This window comes from Rhinatrema bivittatum, chromosome 1, assembly GCF_901001135.1.
Source record: "Rhinatrema bivittatum chromosome 1, aRhiBiv1.1, whole genome shotgun sequence".
NCBI classification, from domain to species: Eukaryota; Metazoa; Chordata; class Amphibia; order Gymnophiona; family Rhinatrematidae; genus Rhinatrema; species Rhinatrema bivittatum.
Window position 1 is genome coordinate 35,888,824 of NC_042615.1, and position 19,456 is coordinate 35,908,279.

The 19,456-nt window shown below is 45.4% G+C and overlaps 1 protein-coding gene across 9 annotated transcripts in view; it reads right to left on the reverse strand.

Moving 5' to 3' along the window:
- Window positions 1-790: 790 nt before the first annotated feature.
- Window positions 791-19,456, reverse strand: part of ELF2 (E74 like ETS transcription factor 2) — a 169,879-nt gene continuing 151,213 nt past the window's right edge. For all 9 annotated transcript variants that reach the window (XM_029594444.1, XM_029594181.1, XM_029594612.1 and 6 more), the window contains 5 exons: window positions 18,706-18,879; window positions 17,275-17,361; window positions 12,819-13,011; window positions 10,815-11,159; window positions 791-2,574 (listed from right to left, as the gene is read on the reverse strand). In XM_029594444.1, coding sequence (XP_029450304.1) covers window positions 1,944-2,574; window positions 10,815-11,159; window positions 12,819-13,011; window positions 17,275-17,361; window positions 18,706-18,879 — 1,430 coding nt within the window. In that variant the 3' untranslated portion in view covers window positions 791-1,943. The remainder of the gene's footprint in view (window positions 2,575-10,814; window positions 11,160-12,818; window positions 13,012-17,274; window positions 17,362-18,705; window positions 18,880-19,456) is intronic.

Here is a 19,456-nt window from a genome sequence, read left to right on the forward strand (position 1 = left end):
AAGGCATCCCAACTCAAGGCCACCACTCAATTCTGAACTATAAAGTAGTATTACTACGTATTTGGCCCAGCAGAGGAACAATCATCTCTTGGGAGAGAGTTCTGGTTGGTCTCAGTCCTAAAGGGAGGAAGCATGTACTCCTCATATCCACACTGAGGTGGAACTATAGCTGTCAATCCTATGAACAGTTTTGCTTTGGAAGAACTTGTAAATCTTCTCATACTCACTTTTTAGATGAACTTGGCCTTGTGCTCAATGGTCTCTTCGCAGTCCTTGGCTGAAGAAAAATGTATTAAACATACAATACTATTGACATCAAATGATTGTCTAACAGCATCTGGCTGACCTCAGAGAGGTGGCACAAATCCAGTAGCCGATGACCACATCAGTAGGCAGCCAAATGACCCTGAAACTCGAGCGATTTCTGCCACTGTACATCGCAGTATGCCTGCAACCCACCCTTCTCAGTTGAAGGAAGCGGCCGAGATGGCTGTCCTATCACACAGTGGTGTGCATGAGGAAGATCAAGGTTCCTGGCTCACTCCCCCCCATCCCTCATGACAGCGTGTGAATAGAGCAGGATCCATCTGGGACTGCAGTCCAGGAGAAGGGGGTGCACTACACATTTTATTAGATGAAGGCTGGAGGGGCTGGGATTCTTACGACAGAACAAAGCTTTCTCCTGGCCCAGCCACAATAACCACAACCACACATCTGTTCTGATGCCATGGCAGATTTCACTTTCATGGACTTTATCTGAACACGAGCAAATAAGACCCCCAAACATGGATTAAATTTCTTTTCTATATTTCAGTAAAATCTACTTGAATACACTTTGAAACAAGAGTACAACAAAATAGAATATACTTCAAATGTTGAATATACAAACTATTATAGTTCATTCTGAACACTGGTACTTTCCCTCAACATCAACTAAAAAAAAATATATATACATTATATATTTTTTTTCTTTACAGGTTTAGAACTACCTGACAAAAAAAAAAGTTTCATGCTGTACGTGTGACCTTTCAAGTGAATCGAGTTGAGCTGAATCTGAAATGTATGCAAAGGTGCTAAAGCAAGTGACACAGGCGGGTTAGAGCAAAGCCAAAAACGCCAGCTGCTAACTTGTCCAGAATTAAGAAATTATGAGATTGTAACTACCATACAAAATATGTTACATGTAATTCTATAACAATACTGTCCTAGGTACAAGATTTTTTTTTTTATTTTTTTATTTTTTTAATTAAAAAAATGAAAGCTTTACACAAAGAAGCCATTAGCTTATTTCAAGAAAGAAAACTGAAAATCAGTCTAAGGCTGTCATAGTAAATCTGCTTAAGGTGTATGATACAAACGCCTCTAGGCGTCCTCTGGTGGAGGCTACCGAGTCGTTTTTCTTCTCTTTTGCCGCTTCCTGAAAAACCGCCAGCAGAGCTTTCACATAGCACCAGTTAAGGAGAGCACTGCGCGCGCGCACACACACACACAGTGGGAATTGCTGGTATGCATAACAAAATGCATCAGGACTTGCAATTTATAAGGAAGCCCCCCCTTTTACCCCTCTCTCCCTCCCTCCCCAACTGAACACCGGATAAAATAACCTCGCAGGATTAGTGTTCCACGTCCAACTTAGTGTAACTTGATAAATGTAGCAAAAACCGGTTGGTCCCTCTCAAACTCTACATTTCATCTTCGGCGTCTTCACAAATTCATCGTTTTAGGCAGTTTTCTGTCAGCATCTGAATAGGTGGGTTTGAGTCCCACTGAAGCATGGGACAAGTGATTTGATTCCAGCAAGTCTCTTGGTTTCCCCTTTGTTTCTAGGCTTCCTCTTTAAAGTCCTTGATAACTTTTTCTCCCCAGCAACATCTCGTGTCAGTATAAATCAACAAATGGCCACGGTCAAAGTCACCCCATTGCCCTAGCTGCCGATTTTGCCCTCACTTTTCAATCCTCACTGTGCCTTCTGTTTTAATGGTGGCGACGGGAAGCGTGATGGTGGAGGGCGTGCTGACTACCACAACATGGGTCACAGTCTTGCTACCATCCGAGGACTTTTCCTCTTTTACCAGCTGTAACGTTTTCACATCACACTCCTGCTTCAAAGCCGCTGCCTCCAATTTGGGTTCCGGCCCCTTTATGACCGCACTTATGACTCGGGGAGCAGTCTGGCAAGACGCCTGCTGGGCAGGCATTGTTAGTCTCATCAGCGGTGCCCCGTGAGCTATGGACACCGGAGTAAGTGCTCTCACTGCCAAGGGGGTTCCAACGATATTGATACTGCCCGTCCCCGCCAGGCCAGCCTTTGCCTGCAGTTGGCACTGCGCTAATTGTGCAGCCGGGATGGTAATTATTTTTGCAGGCTGCATGGTGATTTTCTCGCCATTCTCGGCTGATGCTGGCATTACTGTGGGGATCGTCTGAATTACCACCTTGGGAGTCACTGCTGATGTTGGACTGGTGTTGGCTAATAGGGGTGAACCGGGATTAACGGACTGAACTGCCAGCGTGGAAATTTTCTGTCCCAAAGATGTCATTACTACAGGCACTTGCATCGCCACACGGACAGTCCTGTCAAATCACAAAGAAAAAAATAAGACTATTAAAAAAAACAACAACAACCTGCACGGTGTGATGGTGTAGTCTATGGATATGGTAAGGAGTACAAACACCTTGTCAATTAGCTGAATTGATGCATCAATTTAGGAAGACTGGAGTCTTCACTTCCGAGTCTGGTGTGTAACATATTAGGTGAAGGGAGCAGCTCATTTAAAAGGCATGAAGATGGCCAAGCTCTGCCTGGGGGACGCAGAAGAACAGAGGCAGAGTCTCTTGCACACTGGTACCACCATTATCTTGGAAGTATTCACAGAGTGAATGGGCAGCTGGCCCAAACATAACACAAGAGGATACCCGCTCTGCCCCCTCCATTCCAAGGTCTCAAGTGCCACTGTCACAAGCAGGGGACAAAACACAGCACGAGACCAAAACAACAAAAAATTTTCAGTCCCTAAAAATATTTCTAAAATTATAGATGAACACTTGCTAAACCAGTGGACATTAAAGCTTGCTCCAAAGGGACCAGTTAAATAACTTGTACTGCCATACCTGAAGCATGTCTCAGTCACCAATTTGAACTCGGACCTATGAACCCCTCCCTAACTTATTATTCTAATTAACAGAAGCGAGTTATTGGCCTGTGCCAAGTAAACGAGGGAAGACTTGATCTGCACCTTGCTCTCATCTGTTCCTAACTATGGGGCAATGCATGTTGACAAAAGGGACACTTGATAAGCACAGCAGGGTTTATACAAACTAAACCATTCTGAGCCGGGCATAAACTCCCTGCATCATTAATATTAATTAAGCCTACCAGGATAAAATAAATGTAGGACTTGTCAAACAAATGCTTGGCCTAATTTACTAAGGCTTTTCTCTCATTCTGTGTCTATGGGGAAAGAAAGCTTAGTAAACCAGGCCCACAGATTGGCTAAGACTAGAAAAAGTGCTTTTAACTGTTCAATTCCAGTTTTAAGGAATTACTTTCCTAAGAAACTTAGACTGGAAGATTCTTCATTTCCACTGCCTTTTAAAAACCTTATTTCAGAAAGCTTTTAGGAGCCTGTTTACTAAAGGCTCTCTCCCATTTGTGTCTATGGGGAAAAATGCTTTAAACAGAGGCCTTAGTTTAAATTCTGGATAAGAACAGTTTGACTGGATTCTAGATATCAATCTTAAGTTTGTTTTGTTTGATTTTAGGTGTTGTTTCAAGACATTTGTTGGATGATGATCAATTTAAAAATTCTTTGTAAGCTTGTACATCCCCTAAAATCCTGGATGGGTGATAAAAAGAAATTATTACTTACCTGATAATTCTGTTTTCCTTAGTGTAGACAGATGGAGTCAGACCCAGTGGGTTATGCACCTCTGCCAGCAGATGGAGACAGAGCAAACTGATATCACAGTATATATACTCCTGCAGTGATTTCACCCTGCTAGTATTCTCTTCAAAAGCAACTGTGGACAGACTAGCAAAAAACAAGCAACCATTCCTATACTCAACCAACAGGAAGCACTGAACACATGCAATGATGTATGTATCCCAATTTAGGGACTAGATGAACACTTATCAGTAATCCCCTGGAACATGTAGCCCCATAGGAGAACCATTAATGCAACCATTCGGCAGCCAAGCGTGGGAAGCTGAGTCCATCTGTCTACACTAAGGAAAACGAAATTATCAGGTATCTATTAATTTTTCTTTACCTAGCATGTAGTCAGATGGACTCAAGAACAGTGGGATGTACCCAAGCTACTCCAGACTAGGATAGAAGGCTGCCTGCAGTCCAGTCAGCACCTCACGTGCAAAGGCTGCGTCCTCCCGGGCCTGCACATCCAGACGACAATAATACCTGGAAAATGTGTAAGGAGGACCACCTCGCAGCTCAGCAAATATCAACAGGAAACAACAATCTAACCTCCGCCCATGACACTGCCTGAGCCCTAGTGGAATGAGCCTTAATCTGAGTAGGCAATGGCTTTTCAGCATCCACATACATGGCCTTGACTACCTCCTTAATCCAGCGAGCTATTGTAGAGCCCATGAAACTGTTCGCCCTGCTTTTCCTATACTATGCAGGACAAACAGATGATCCATCTTTCAGAACGTCTCAGGACGTCCAAGGGACGCAACATGCGATACTCTTCCGCATTTTTTCCCTTATCCAGGGATGGCAAGGAAATGAACTAATTCAAATGAAAATCGGAGACTACTTTCGACATGAAAGAGGGAACAGTACGCAACTGATTCGGCCCTGGCTTCACCCGATGGAATGGCTCCCGGCAAGACAAAACCTGCAGCTTGGAGATTCGATGCGCAGAACATACTGCCACCAGAAACACTAGTTTTCAAGGTCAATAACCACAAGGAAAGGCTACGCAGCAGTCTAAACGTAGAGCCCACCAAGAAATCAAACATCAGGTTAAGACTCCACAAGGGAACCAGTAACCACAAGGGAGGACAAAGATGTTTTACTCCCTTCAAAAATGGGCAGACAATAAAGGATCCACCATTCACCTGGCTCCTGCAACAGGCAAGAGCCACAACCTATACCTTCAAGGGATTAAGGGCCAACCCTTTACTGAACCCATCCTGCAAAAATTCCAAAATGAGCGGGTTTTTAACTCAACAAGAAGCAACACCTTAATCCTCACACCAAGCCTCAAACATGTGCCAAACCCACACACATGCTAAGGAAGTGGAGAACTTTCGAGCTCACAGCAAGGTGGTAATTACTGCAGAACAATATCCACGATTCAACAAGCAAGCCTTCTCAAAGGCCGTACCATATATCAAAACAGAGTCAGATCTTTGTGAAGGACAGAACCTTGCTGCAACTAATTCTTGTGAGGTGGAAGACTAAAGGGGGGGAGGGATCTCTACCAAGAGTCTTCGCAGATCTGTTGAGTCAATCCGGTACCACCAGGAGCATCATCTCCCTATGGCCTTTGATCCTGTGAACTATTTGGCCCAACAGGGGCCACGGGGGAAAGGCATACAAGCAGCTTGTCTTCCGGCCAGATCTGCGTGAGAGCAGATATACCCAAGGACCTCTCCTGCAACTGAAGAATCAAGAGACCTTCACATTGTGAGAAGTCGCCAACAAGTCTAGGAATGGAAGGCCCCAGCGATCCATTATCAGCTGAAATGCCTTCTCAGACAAAACCCATTCTCCTGGGTCCAAACTCTCCCTGCTGAGAAAGTCTGCTCTCATGATGTCTTATCCTGCAACGTGAGAGGCCGAGATCACCTGGAGATGCCCTTCCACCCACTCCATAAGTTGGTCTATTTCCTGCCACACTTGCTGGCTCTTGGTTCCTCCCTGCCAATTGATGTAAGCCAGTGTCGTTGCATTGTCTGACATTACTCGGAGCACTTGACTCTGCAATCTGTCACAAAACTGCAAGCACAACAACCGGATCACTCGGGCTTCCAGGTGATTGATGCCCCAGAGAGACTCTTCTAAATTCCAGCACCCTTGCGCCGTTAGTTCGACAGTGAGCTCCCCAACCCTGGAGACTTGCAAGTGTCGTGAGTATCAACCAGTCCTGCGATGTCAGGGAAATTCCCTCTCTCAGTTGATCCTCCTGCAACCAGCACTGGAGGTGAGAACAGATGTCCAACAGCAAATGGAGCCGAACTGAAATCTTGAGACTGTGGGTTCCAACGAGACAGCAGAGAGCGCTGAAGAGGACACACATGCGCTCTCGCCCATAGCACCACTTTCAGGGTTGCCGCCATCAAGCCAAGTACCTGTAGATAGGACTACACTGCTGAATGTATACTGCTCACCAAAAGATGCACCTGCGACATCAACATCTGAATCCGAACTTCTGGCAGGAAAATTTTGCCCTGCCTCGTGTCAAACTGAACAGCCAGATATGCCAATGACTGAGATGGCTGAAAACTGCTCTTGGCTAGGTTCACCACCCAACCGAGCTCCTACAACAAGGAGATCCCCTTGTGAGTCATCAGGCAGCTCTCTTCCTCAGACTTGGCCCGAATCAGCCAGTTGTCCTAATACGGATGAACTAGAATCCCATCCTCTCTTAACTCTGCTGCCACAACCACCATAACCTTGGAAAATGTTCTGGGAGCGGTGGCTAGACCAAAAGGCAGCACCCAAAACGGATAATGGCACTCCAACACTGCAAAATGCAGAAAAGGTTGGTGTTCCAATTGGATGGGATTATGGAGGTAGGCCTCAGACAGATCCAGGGAGGTTAGAAATTCCCCCGATTGCATGGCCATTAATCACTAGCACAAAGTTTCCATGCGAAAATGAGTCATCCACAAATGACAGTCGACTCCTTTGAGATCCAGGATGGGATGAAAGGAGCCCTCCTTCTTGGGCACAACAAAATAAATGGAGTATTGCCCCATACTTACTTGAGACATAGTCACAGGAACCACAGCCCTCAGACTGAGGAGCCTTGACAGCGCATATCCTTCTCGTATCATCTCCAGGACCCACTGATCCGATGTGATCTCCGACCCACCTTTGATAAAAGAGAGAGAGACGTCCTCCTATCTCTTGTTCCCGAGGGTGGGTCAGCAAACCTTCATTGTGAGGCTCGGGAGGATCCACTACCTGAGCCCGCACCTCGCTTGGGCTGTCTGAGACGAAAGGACTGAGACCTGCCAAAAAGCTGAGTCCTCTGAAAGGTCTACCCTCTGTAAGGTTGAAACCACTTGAAACCCCTGAGACGACCCCCCTCATACCAAAGGGGCACTGCAACTGCTTCTTTCCTTCCAGCAACCGAGGTAGCAGGGATTTGCCTCACTTACTGGCTAGTTTCTCCAACCCACTCCCAAACAAGAGCAAGCCTTAAAAAAGGCAATTTCGTAAGATTAGCTTTGGAGGTCGCATCAGCCGACCAATTTCACAGCCATAATTGAAGCCTGGCCACTATTACCAAAGCCACTCCTCTAGCTGAGGTACAGACCAAACCGCAGCCCGCATCTGCTAAAAAGGCTGCAGCAGTTTCCATAACCACTCTGAAACTCACTCCAAAATCATCAACCTCCTGAGAAAGAAGCAGACAAAAGCAAGCCACCAGAGCACAACAGGAAGCTATCTGCAATGTCATTGCCACTACTTAATACTTGCTTAAAGATGGCCTCAATCCTCCTATCATGCACATCCTTCAAAGCCGCTTCTCCCTCCACGGGGATAGTCGTCCTCTTAGAGACAACACAGATAAGCACATCCACTTTTGGAAAACGTAGATACTTTCTCACCACAGGATCCAGGGGTACAGCCCTTCCAATATTGGACTCTCATTGAAATTTGCCTCCGGAGCATCCCATTCAAGATCAATCAATTCTTGAATGGCTTCCATAACAGGGGGGGAAAAAAAATGCTTTATGCACGGAAACCAAAATAGATTTTTCTTTGGCTCAGACATGGAATCTTCCCCAATCACTCCCAGCATTTTCCAAGTCTGGGAAATCAGGGCCAGCAGCTCGTCTCTATGAAAGAACCATAACACAGTCCTATACAGCTCCAGTCCTGGAGGAATGTCTCCATCTTCCAGAATCAGGATCCGCCTCATCAGTGGCATCCGGATTCCCATCGGGAATATCCGCAACTAACCAAGGTGTGCTTCAGCGCTTAAACCTAAAACCGAAGAGAGAGGGGGCCACTGCCTAAGGATTTGACCTGACAGGATTGGGAGGAGCTGAGGACTGCACCTGAAGAAAGGATTGCAATCTTTGGAAAAAAAAAGTCTGCCCAAGAAAAGGCAGAAGGATCCATGCCAAACCAGAAGGCACTTGTGCGGGGGAGGCCCCTGCAGAGGAACCAGTCAAGGAAGTTTCAAGATTTATTTATTTATTTAGATTTTTTTCTATACCGGCATTCGTGAAAATGTCACATCAAGCCGGTTTACAATAAACAATGGGGTGATAACCGTAACAGAGAACGAGATAATATGTACTAAACATAGTATAGATGCAGTTACAATAAAACAAGGAGTTGTACAACTAGGAGCAAGAAGAAGAAAAGATAGTAACTTTAACATAGTATATTAACCCGTAAAATGGTAGATCAGGTGTTCCTTTGGACAAGTCCTTAACCAGGACATCTTCAGGCTGGGAAGAACCAGGCTTAGCAAAATCAGAGGAAGATAATTCTCCCTGAGCCTCTGAGCAGTGCTGACACGTTAGAGGGCACTCCAGGCTGACATGCCCTAATATGACAGGCAGCACAGAGGGAAAGGCTCGTAGGTTTCTTGATCACTGGCACAATTTGTTTGTCAGTACACTTAACAGATGTGCGTCCAGCCGATTCGCACTGAAAAAAAAAATATATTTTTTAAGAGCACAAAAATTATGCGCACAAAAATTTAGGCCCCCCCCGAGTCTATGTGCTGCAAAACTAAGGGCACTGAACCACCGGGCCAAACCCGAGCACACTACTTGTATGTGTTATAATGTACACATAGGGAGCACTGGATGCACAATTCGGACGCACAGCCAGACACACTGCACACACCAAAGATCCTGTAGAGGGCAGCTGAACACGCAGAAAAGCGCGCAAAATGCTACCACACAGCGCACAGGAAAAAGCCTAGCAGCAAGGCCTAGCCCATCCAGTTTCCTTAACCGTAACGGAAGCGGGAACGAACATCAGAACGGCACGATAAGCACTGAGACCCAGGAAGTACTTCTCTGTCTCTTTCTTTTTTTTTTTTTAAACTTACCCGAGCTTAGCTCTTCCCGACTGAGTACAGAGACAGTCTCCGGCTGCGGGGGGAGAGAGCATCTGCCATCACCGCCGTGCTCGGCTTCCTGCACCTGCTGCCTTTAAGCTGTACATTCAGCTAAGTCCATGCCGGTTTAACAACCAGCTACCAGACCAAGGCACACCTCTGAGGGACCACAAAAATCGTCTCAGGAATTCTCAACCGGGGGAGGGTCCATTTGGTATCACTGCCAGGAGAGCAGGGCTTTTATTTTTCCTTATAAAATTCTCCTCCTAAAAACTGAAGCAATCCCCAAGTAGGGAGATGCACATCCGCCATCTGTGGAGATGGAGAATACTGGCAGGCTGCAGGGTTATATATACTGTGACGTCAGCTTGCTCTGTCTCCATCTGCTGGCAGAGGTGCATAACCCACTGGTTCTGAGTCCATCTGTCTACATGCTACGAAAATATTTCAGTTCTCGAGCTCATGGACAGCTATGCTTGTCCCTATTTCTTGCAAGACTTCAGTTTGACCAGTTACGGGTTTCCACGGGTCCTGGGATGGGAAGTCAGTTTTCCCTTGTAACCACAGAAAACTTGTGACTGTTGTGATTGTGTATCTCCCTCATAACAGAAAGGGGTGGATGGCAGGGCCAGCCCTCGTGGGCATGTCTGGACAGTGCTCTGCCACAATGCTCACTTTTGGAGTCCTTGTAGGTACACCTGCAGGAACAACAGAACTGCAGCCTTGGTCATAAGAAGTGCAATGCTGGGTCACCTGAAAGCACCCGGCATATCCCAATGGAAAGATCCTCTCTCCATCACCCTTTCCCAGATGCAAAAAGGTGGTGACCCCCACACCTGCCTGGCTAATGACTGTTAATGGACCCGTGCTTCAAAAATGTGTCCAAACCTTTTTTTAAACCTCTCTCTGCCACCAGTTAGGTCTTATGACGTATCCCTGGCTCTCCTACTATCTGAAAGGGTAAATTATAACCTGTTCCACCCCACTCATGGTTTTATAAATCTCTATCGTATCCCTCTCAGTCATGTTTTCTCCAAGCTAAAGAACCCCAGTCTGCTCAGCCTTTCTACATAAGGGAGCCATTGCACTCCCTTTATCGTTTTTATTACCTACCTTTCCCTATACCTGTTCTAGTTCTGCTACATCTTTTATGAGATAGAGGTTAATCTAAACTCTTTCCTACTTCATCACACAACCTTCGCTCAGTTCACTGGCACTTGGTCTTCTGAAGCAAAAGCACTCACAGCTTGAAAAGAGAGAAATAGTCTGGAAGTAGTAGGTTTCATTTATGGTCAAAACGATTACACAAAAGCAGCTCTGATCCAAGCTAAAACTCCAAATAAATTGAGCTTGCAAGAAGATCCGCCATCTTGGATTTATATCAGGTCTTTGGTTCCATGCCCAGGCCGCCACCTCAAGGGTGGGCTGCCTGGGCATGGACAAGTCCTCGCCTATAAACCGAGAGTTCAGCTGGAGAGAACCTCCCCTCCCCTCCCCGTCCCACGTGCAGGACACAGGAAAGGGTTTCCAGGACTGACCTTGGAGCCGCCGATATCGGTAAAGTGGTGGTAGGAGACTGAGGTGAAATGTCTGGTCCTTGGGAGGCAATATTCACTAATCTGGCTATGGGCTTGGTGGCCCTGCTCAGATGCTGTTGAGAGGAGTTCTTTGCTGCCCGTGCCGGGACGGTCACTTTTAAGAGGCTTTCAGAGGATAGAGACACTCGCTCCAATGACTTGTCATCTGTGGACATCACCAGTTCCTCGCTGCACGATTCGCTTTTGTCGTCATCAATGATCACAATGTTTTTTGGCATTTCCTTGAATTGATACACTAGCCTTTGGCCCTCTACTTTTGCCAGAATTCCCCTTTGGTAGTAATATCTGAAGGGGGAAAAAAAAAGGCAAGCATGTGGTTAATCTTTCTTAGAGAAGTTAACTGCATGAAAGAAAGCACTCCCAGTTGTATCCTGCCGCCTCCACAGCATTAAAACATCTGGTCATTATTTGAAAAGAGCATCACTATTTCTTCATGAGGGGGGAATCTTAACGGCCTCTCACCGAAAGATAAGGCTGGAAATGACCTCAGGAGACCATCTACTCTAGCATCTGCTCCAAGGCAGAATTCCCAGCACTTGAAAGGCAGACCTTGAGGCAGAAAGGTGGAGTAAATGGTGCCTTCCGGAGCAGCCTGCCTGTGTGCACACAGCACCTCGACCCATTAGGAGCAGTGATGGCGACCGCCAGTCCCCAAGTGCCAGAAAGAGGCCAGGTTTTCAGGATATGCACGAGCTAGATTTGCAGGCAAATCTCCGGATCTCGACTCTTAGCTGCGGCTCTGAGCTGGCTTTGCTCGACTAAAGACTCTCTACGGATGCAAGCCACATTCAGTCTGGGGAAAGGTTGTTCTAACGTAGGACTTCCCGAGCCTGTCCTGGGAACTCCGCAGCCAGGGTGACAATGAACATGCATAAGATAAATTTACACACACTGGAGACTTCTCATGCATATTCCTTGTGGAGATCTTGAAAACCCAACCAGCTCTGGAGTCCCCATGATGGGCTTGGGTAGCCCTGGGTCTGACATACAGATTAAATGTAATTCCCGAGACAGCAACAGACTAATTTTGACCTGTCCTCCTCCATTCAGTATTGAAGGACCTGTGCTCATCCCACATCCCCATATATTTAGGAGGAGGGATAATGTATTCAGAAATCTTGGTGACTATTAAGTTACTATCCAAATAGCAAAGTTAGCCAGATAAACTTTGGAAGGTACATACAATAGTGCACGCGCACTTCTGAACATAACTGGCTACCTTAAAGTTAGCCATATAACTTTTATCTGGTTAACTTAAGGACAGCTCTTTGGTGCAACCATACTTAGCCAGATAAGTTTATCAGAGTTAGCAGGATACCTTATCCCCCCCGTAATGTAACTCCTTCCCGAAATGCCCCTAAGTTATCTGGCTAAATGTTAGTTGAATAGTGTCCAAATATTGGTTTAGCTGGAAAACTAGCGAGTTATCCGGCAAAATGCCTCTGAATAGGGAGCTCTAAATGTTCAGGAGCCAGGAAACTCGTCTTCCCCCTATCACTTACTCTTCTTTCTCCTTGTGCATTCTCTTCTTTTTTCTTTTGCCTGGGTTTTTTATTTTATGGAGGAGCTTGCATTTCTTTGCTCTCCCCTCTAGAAACCCCCCCCCTCCCCCCACCTTACAGCATCTCCAGGCAAGTGCAGCTGCTGCTCTTGGTAGCCCGGGATAAGTTAACCTGCAGCAGAGGACGGCTTCTCTCAGCCAGCAACAGGCACCAAATTTTAAGCGCCCAGTATTTACCACTTTCATCATATTACATCAAATCAAGCCCCAAGTCCTGTAATGTGCTCTTACGGTCTATACGGTGCAGACCAGAGGTGTTGCACTGATTTCAGCAGGAAACATTTGTCATTTTCTGTAGTCTAATATAAGAAGTGTTGAATGTTTAAAACGGAGGAGATTGTGTGGCCATGATTAGCGAGCAGTACAGAGCCGGGAGCCTTTACCTCAGTGCCCTGCCCATGGTCTCGTAGTTCATGTCTGGTTTATTCTTGTGCTTCCCCCACAGCTTGGAGACGGCCTTCGAGTCCACCAGCTTGAAGATGCCCTTCTCTCTCTGCGTCCACTTGATGTAGCGAGGACAGGTGTTTTTGTCTTGAAGCAGCTCTAAGAGGAATTCCCACAGGTATGTTGTGTTCCCTAAAAACGAGAGAGCAGTGGCAGCAGCTTAAGAAAGGCGAGCGTCCACACTGTGGCTTTCAAGCACGAGACTGAAGCTGGCGTGCCGAGGAGGAAGCAGAATCACCCAACAAATTAACGTTCACGTCGGTCACCTAGGCGTGTAACGTCTTGCACGTGAACTGCTCCAGAAATACCCTCCCCACAGGCTACTGCCGCAGTGGACAAGCAAAGGCGCTTACTTCTCTATTGGAGGGTGTGAACAGCAACAGATTATGGCTGTCCATTAAAATCTGCACAGAGAGTGGCGGTGGCAGGGGAATGAGCAGATATACAGACTGCGGTGAGTGTTTAAGTTTACCAATCAAAGAGGCAAAAAGTGAATGTACTTCAAAAATACATGCAAAACATTCACTGAAACAGTCATTTTTTCATATATGGTGAGTATCGGTTTGAAAGGGATCTTCATGTGAACTGCCAAGGGTCTATATATTACCAGTAAAGCACAGCTATAATCACTAGTCCCAGTAATACACTTTTTTAATAAATTTCTTTGCGGTACATTTAACAATACTTCTCATTCATTTTCATATCCTAAAAGATGCCTGGAACTGTGTCATATTTCGAGACATCTCTCCTTCAGGGGCTTGATACAGCAGCTCCATGTGAATGAAACCCTGCACTTAAACCAATGCATACTCCAAGAAAATTTACAGCTACATATGATAAAAGATCCTAAGCAAGGCTGATATATTTAATTTAAAATGTAATTAAAGTACAGTAGTATAAACAGCATAATATTTCTTTCTAGTCAGGGTAGGCCATTTTTAAGAATGGGATCTAGCCTTTTGCAGCCCTTCAGCTTTAAATACTCAGTCATGCAATGCTATCTAGAGGTTCTGCGATCAACCATCCAGCATCGCATTCGCAAGCTCACTAACAACAAACAGCCTTTATGCTTTTTCCAACCAGCAGGGTAGGGGATTATAGAGGACACTGACAAATGGTGATGCAAGGAACAGACAGACTAGGGTGGACACAGAAGCTAGGGAGGTGAGAGGGACAGAGGCAGAAGCAGCCTGAGTGAAGACTGAACAGAAATAGATGATGTTTGAGAGGTTTATAGCTGCCCTGTCCTGGAACAGCATGCACCCTCTCTGCGGGAGTGTTATGTGCACATTTTCTGTTCATACAATCTGCTTGCTTACAATTTCAAGGACTCAGGTGAGTCAGAGTCAGCTACATTTACAGAGCACCCATGTTTAAAGAAGCACCATTACATGGACTTGCCTGCTTCTTAACTCTCGTGCTTTCCATTTAGGTCTAATTCTAACATTTCCTTTTCCGTTCCAATATATGCTGTCTTATATTGTCATACTTTCAAGGTTAAAGATGTGTACCTTTTCATTATAGCAGTCTCTCCTGCATTTAACAAGAAATTTCACCCAGAACTAAAAGGATCCTACTACCCAGGATATGCATGTCCATTATGTGCATGTGTGGATCCCAAAAGTAAAAAAAAAAATAAAATACTGTCTGAATCCTCATTTCCCCCCAGATAGGTTTTGAAAAGCTGGTGTGAACAGGATACCAATCACAAAAGTTATTAGAGGAAGGCACACAGATTATAGGGGCTATTATTTATTTGTAATTCTTAACTGCTTTTTCAGCCTGTAAGACAAAGACCACCCAAAGCGGTGTACAAATAATTGAAAACAAATTTAAATGTAGCAATTACACATCAAGAGTAGGAAAAGGCAAACAGCAGGAACACAAATCAGAATGTGCGCAGTCGCACATTTTTAGTAAAATAGGCCTCATTAATCTCAGTGGGGCATATGTAATAATGCACATTAAACACAGGAAAACTGATAAAAAGCAAAGCTGTCTTTTATATAAATCACACAAAAACAACAGAGGCTAAAACATCTTATAATCAACTGTCACAAAAATGAAATTCGATGAATATGTTAAAAATCTATCTTTAATGCAAAATGTCACATATGAGCCATAGCATCAGACATAAGGTGCTTACAGTACAATAACTCATCTCTTGTTTCACAATGGGCTGCAGACGGAGTCAGAACTGCACCAACAGCTCAATCATCTGCTAATGGACTATGCCTTTGTAGAGGTTAGGGCTGTTCAGCTTGGAGAAGAGACGGCTGAGGGGGGATATGATAGAGGTCTTTAAGATCATGAGAGGTCTTGAACGAGTAAATGTGACTCGGTTATTTACACTTTTGAATAATAGAAGGACTAGGGGGCATTCCATGAAGTTAGCAAGTAGCACATTTAAGACTAATCGGAGAAAATTCTTTCACTCAACGCACAATAAAGCTCTGGAATTTGTTGTCAGAGGATGTGGTTAGTGCAGTTAGTGTAGCTGGGTTCAAAAAAGGTTTGGATAGGTTCTTGGAGGAGAAGTCCATTGACGGCTATTAATCAATTTTACTTAGGGAATGGCCACTGCTATTGATTGCATCAGTAACATGGGATCTTCTTAGTGTTTGGATAGTTGCCGGGTTCTCGTGGCCTGGTTTGGCCTCTGTTGGAAGCAGGATGCTGGGCTTGATGGACCCTTGGTCTGACCCAGAATGGCAATTTCTTATGTTCTTTAACAATACAATTAAAAAAATGTTAAGAACATAAGAAAATGCTATACTGGGTCAGACCAAGGGTCCATCAAGCCCAGCATCCTGTTTCCAACAGTGGCCAATCCAGGCCATAAGAACCTGGCAAGTACCCAAAAACTAAGTCTATCCCATGTTACCATTGCTAATGGTAGTGGCTATTCTCTAAGTGAACTTAATAGCAGGTAATGGACTTCTCCTCCAAGAACTTATCCAATCCTTTTTTAAACACAGCTATACTAACTGCACGAACCACATCCTCCGGCAACAAATTCCAGAGTTTAATTGTGCATTGAGTAAAAAAGAACTTTCTCCAATTAGTCTTAAATGTGCCCCATGCTAACTTCATGGAGTGCCCCCTAGTCTTTCTACTATCCGAAAGAGTAAATAACCGATTCACATCTACCCGTTCTAGACCTCTCATGATTTTAAACATCTCTATCATATCCCCCCTCAGTCGTCTCTTCTCCAAGCTGAACAGTCCTAACCTCTTTAGTCTTTCCTCATAGGGGAGCTGTTCCATTCCCTTTATCATTTTGGTCGCCCTTCTCTGTACTTATCTGAACATGAAGAACCTCTTACCTGGGTAACTCGCTCACCCAACCCCCTCCGGAGGCCGACCTATGACATCACATCTACTTATCTGGAACGTATGCATGATCAACTGATCGAAACCTAACATGACCCCCAATTTGTTTCCTTATTTAAACCAAAAGGTTCAACAGTGTTCAAAAGGTATGTCCATCATTGCTCCTTTCTGATCAAAACCTGATGAAAGTCACTGCCTGAGCCATCTTTCCTCACTGCAATCTATTCTAAATTCAGCGGCATGACTTATCTTTCCTTAAGCATCTCTCTGACCAGCTAAACCCCTCTTCTCAGTCACTACACTGGCTCCCTGTCTGCGTCCACAGACAGTTCAAGCTTCTCTCACTCGTCCACAAATGTGTTCATTCCCTATCTGGTCTTCTACTCTCCCCCTCTCGGACCCCGTTCACTAAGCAAGTTGCTCTAATCTATATCCCTTTCTCCACCACCAACTCCCACCTCTGTGCTTTCCACCTTGCTGCACTGAGTGCCTGGAACAGATTTGCAGAGTTAGGCCATCATTTTCTCTCTCTGCCATACTCAAATTCAGTCTAAAAACTCCCTGAGTCTTCTCTCTCCATTTCCCATCATGTAGAGTGCAAGCAGGGACTACCGCCTCCGAGTATCCGTACTGCGCTGCGTACATCTGGCAGTGCTTGAGAAATAAGTAGTGGTAGAGAGGGAAACCGCTGCTAGCCAGGAGGGGCTTCCGAACACTTTAAAATATCAATATCTCCTCGGGAAATGAAGAAAGGATAGTGCCACCCAAAACTAAAAGGAGCCTGCTTAGTGAATATACGTGGATCTGAACACACAGACACCCCTCCCTCCCGATATGCCCTGAAAATCTAGCGCAGGTGGAACACCAAACACAAAAAGATATCTGGGAGCAGGCAAGGAGATGGCACAGCAATCTCATAAGCCTTTTCCCCTCAGGAAAGTAGGAGAAAGAGAAAAATCTTAATTTTAGTCATCAACTGAATTATGCCTTCTTCCCGCCACTCTGCCCCCCCATCCCCTGAGAGCTAAACAAACATAGTGCAGGTACTGAAAAGGATTTTACCTTTGCCTTCTCGGGGCTTCTTCTTTATCCCCAGATCAGGGGAGTCACTGGAGAACGCCGGCGACTGCGTCTTTGGTTTACGACCAGCTGTAAAGAGCACAACGAGAAGGAACACTCGATATCAAGTCTGCCTTCCTGATCTGTAGCGCTATACAACTGCAGACTCCTGCTAACAAAGCTTAAACCACGCTAATTACATCAGTCCGCACATAACAGGAAGCAGCGACGTTGCCAAGAGCACAAGCAGTTCATAAAAGGGTCGGCAAAATGGTGCAGCGCTACAAGGAGCAGGGCGGGGAATCATGCACAAGAGACAAACATTGCCCAGTGTAAATGAAGCCCTGGACGGAGGCGGCTTCCAGAGTGACATACACAGAAACAGTGCTGGATACACGGTACACACGCCCAATCAGAGGCCAGAACAGGCACAGTATTCACGAAAACCTGGGACGAGCTAAAGCTGGAGACAGAGCAGGGTCTGTGGCATTACGAGAGAGTCTGGAAAAATGGCAGACCAGACGGGCCCATGATATATTTTTATGTTACTACGTTTTCCTTGTTCCTGCTCTTTTATCCTTTAGAACAATCGTAATCCAGTCTCGTCCTGTGCTAATGAACTAGTTCCCCTTCGGTTGCGTGTGGCCCTTTCCCAGCAGCTTCACTCTGAGGCCTGGCGATGTCCCTCCCACCCTCCAGAGCAGGCAGGGGCAGAATCCAGCTCCCCCCAGGGCTGCGTCCAATGCCAGCTCCACTCTGACCCACAGACGCCTCAGACCTCCCAAGGAACAATGGAGAAGGCATATTTTCTGGCTGATTAAAAAAAAAAAAAAAGAAGCAGATGAGCTTTGGAGGAAGGAGCACCCTACACACTCAGCCTCACACAGGCTGGAGGATGACGGCAAGAGGAAAAGAACTGTCTATAAACCCGTGCACCTTTACACACTGTAAAGATAGAGTAAATGAACTTCTGAGGCCACAAAGGTTCCTCCTATCTGAAGGAGGGCACAGTGTGGTTTGGACCCATTATAGCCTAGGAAAATTCCAGTTTCCTAAAAGACTAATACAGCTGCTGTATAACATCTGTTTTGTTAAGTTGGAGAATGCTATAAAAATGGCATTTCTTGCAGCATCTATCCTTACAAATCCCATCTATATATTAAAATAAAATCAGCTTAGTGCAGTACAAGACTTCACTGCTGTTCCTCTGTATAAGGAAACACTGTACAGAGAATAAGAGGTTGAGAAGCATGTGACCTTAACTCCTGCCTGCCCTTAGTTAAATTACATTTTACACCCTGAAAAGTACCTGCAACAGCCTCAAAACACCACGAAGAGCATAACAAATCGCCAACAAAATGCACCTCGAGGTTGTGCGTCACTACGCAAAGATGGCACACGACAACGCAGAGCACTTTCAGCGGGTCAGATTACCTTTCTTCTTTTTCATGGGCTCCTGGATATCCGGGGACGTGGGGATCGGAGAGGTGTCCATGGGCTCAGAGTCCTCAGTCGACACCTCCACCACCGTCTCCGTGATCACGTCAGGCCTCATGGCAGCATGGATGAACTCGGGGGTCGACACGCAGGGAGGGACGAAAACTTCCACTACAGAGTAAAGAGAAAAACCATGAAACCGGAGAGATCACGCAAAGCTGCACGCTGCACGAGTGGGAGAGGAGAGGCCATTCTCAGCCGGAGACACTGGAGTTACAAGCACACGGCACCTGGAGCTGCTAGTCTCAAACTTATTAGCACTATAATAGTCTTGTTTTCTGGCCTAGACGTTGTCTTCTACTCATGTGGAATTCAATTGAAACAGATCTACTTTGGGACGAGAGTCCTCCAACCGAAAGAATTTCAAAAAGAACTTAAAAACTCTTATTTAAATAGGCATTTGATAAGCTATAGCGCCTATTTAACTTGGCAGTAACTTTTTCAATTTATAGTTGGACAATCCTAATCTTACCATTTGTCATTAAGGCCTGGCACATGTCAAATGCTGAGTGCAATCGGTTATTAATGTTTTTATAATATTTTTGTATTTGCACGTTTCTACCTCATTTGTGTAAACTTTACTTTGTGAACCGCTTCAGGCAAAGTTTGTAGAGAGCGGTACACGAGTTTTAAATAAATAAGCCTTCACGAACAAATATGCAGGATTTTCTCTCCTCTTTTCCTAATA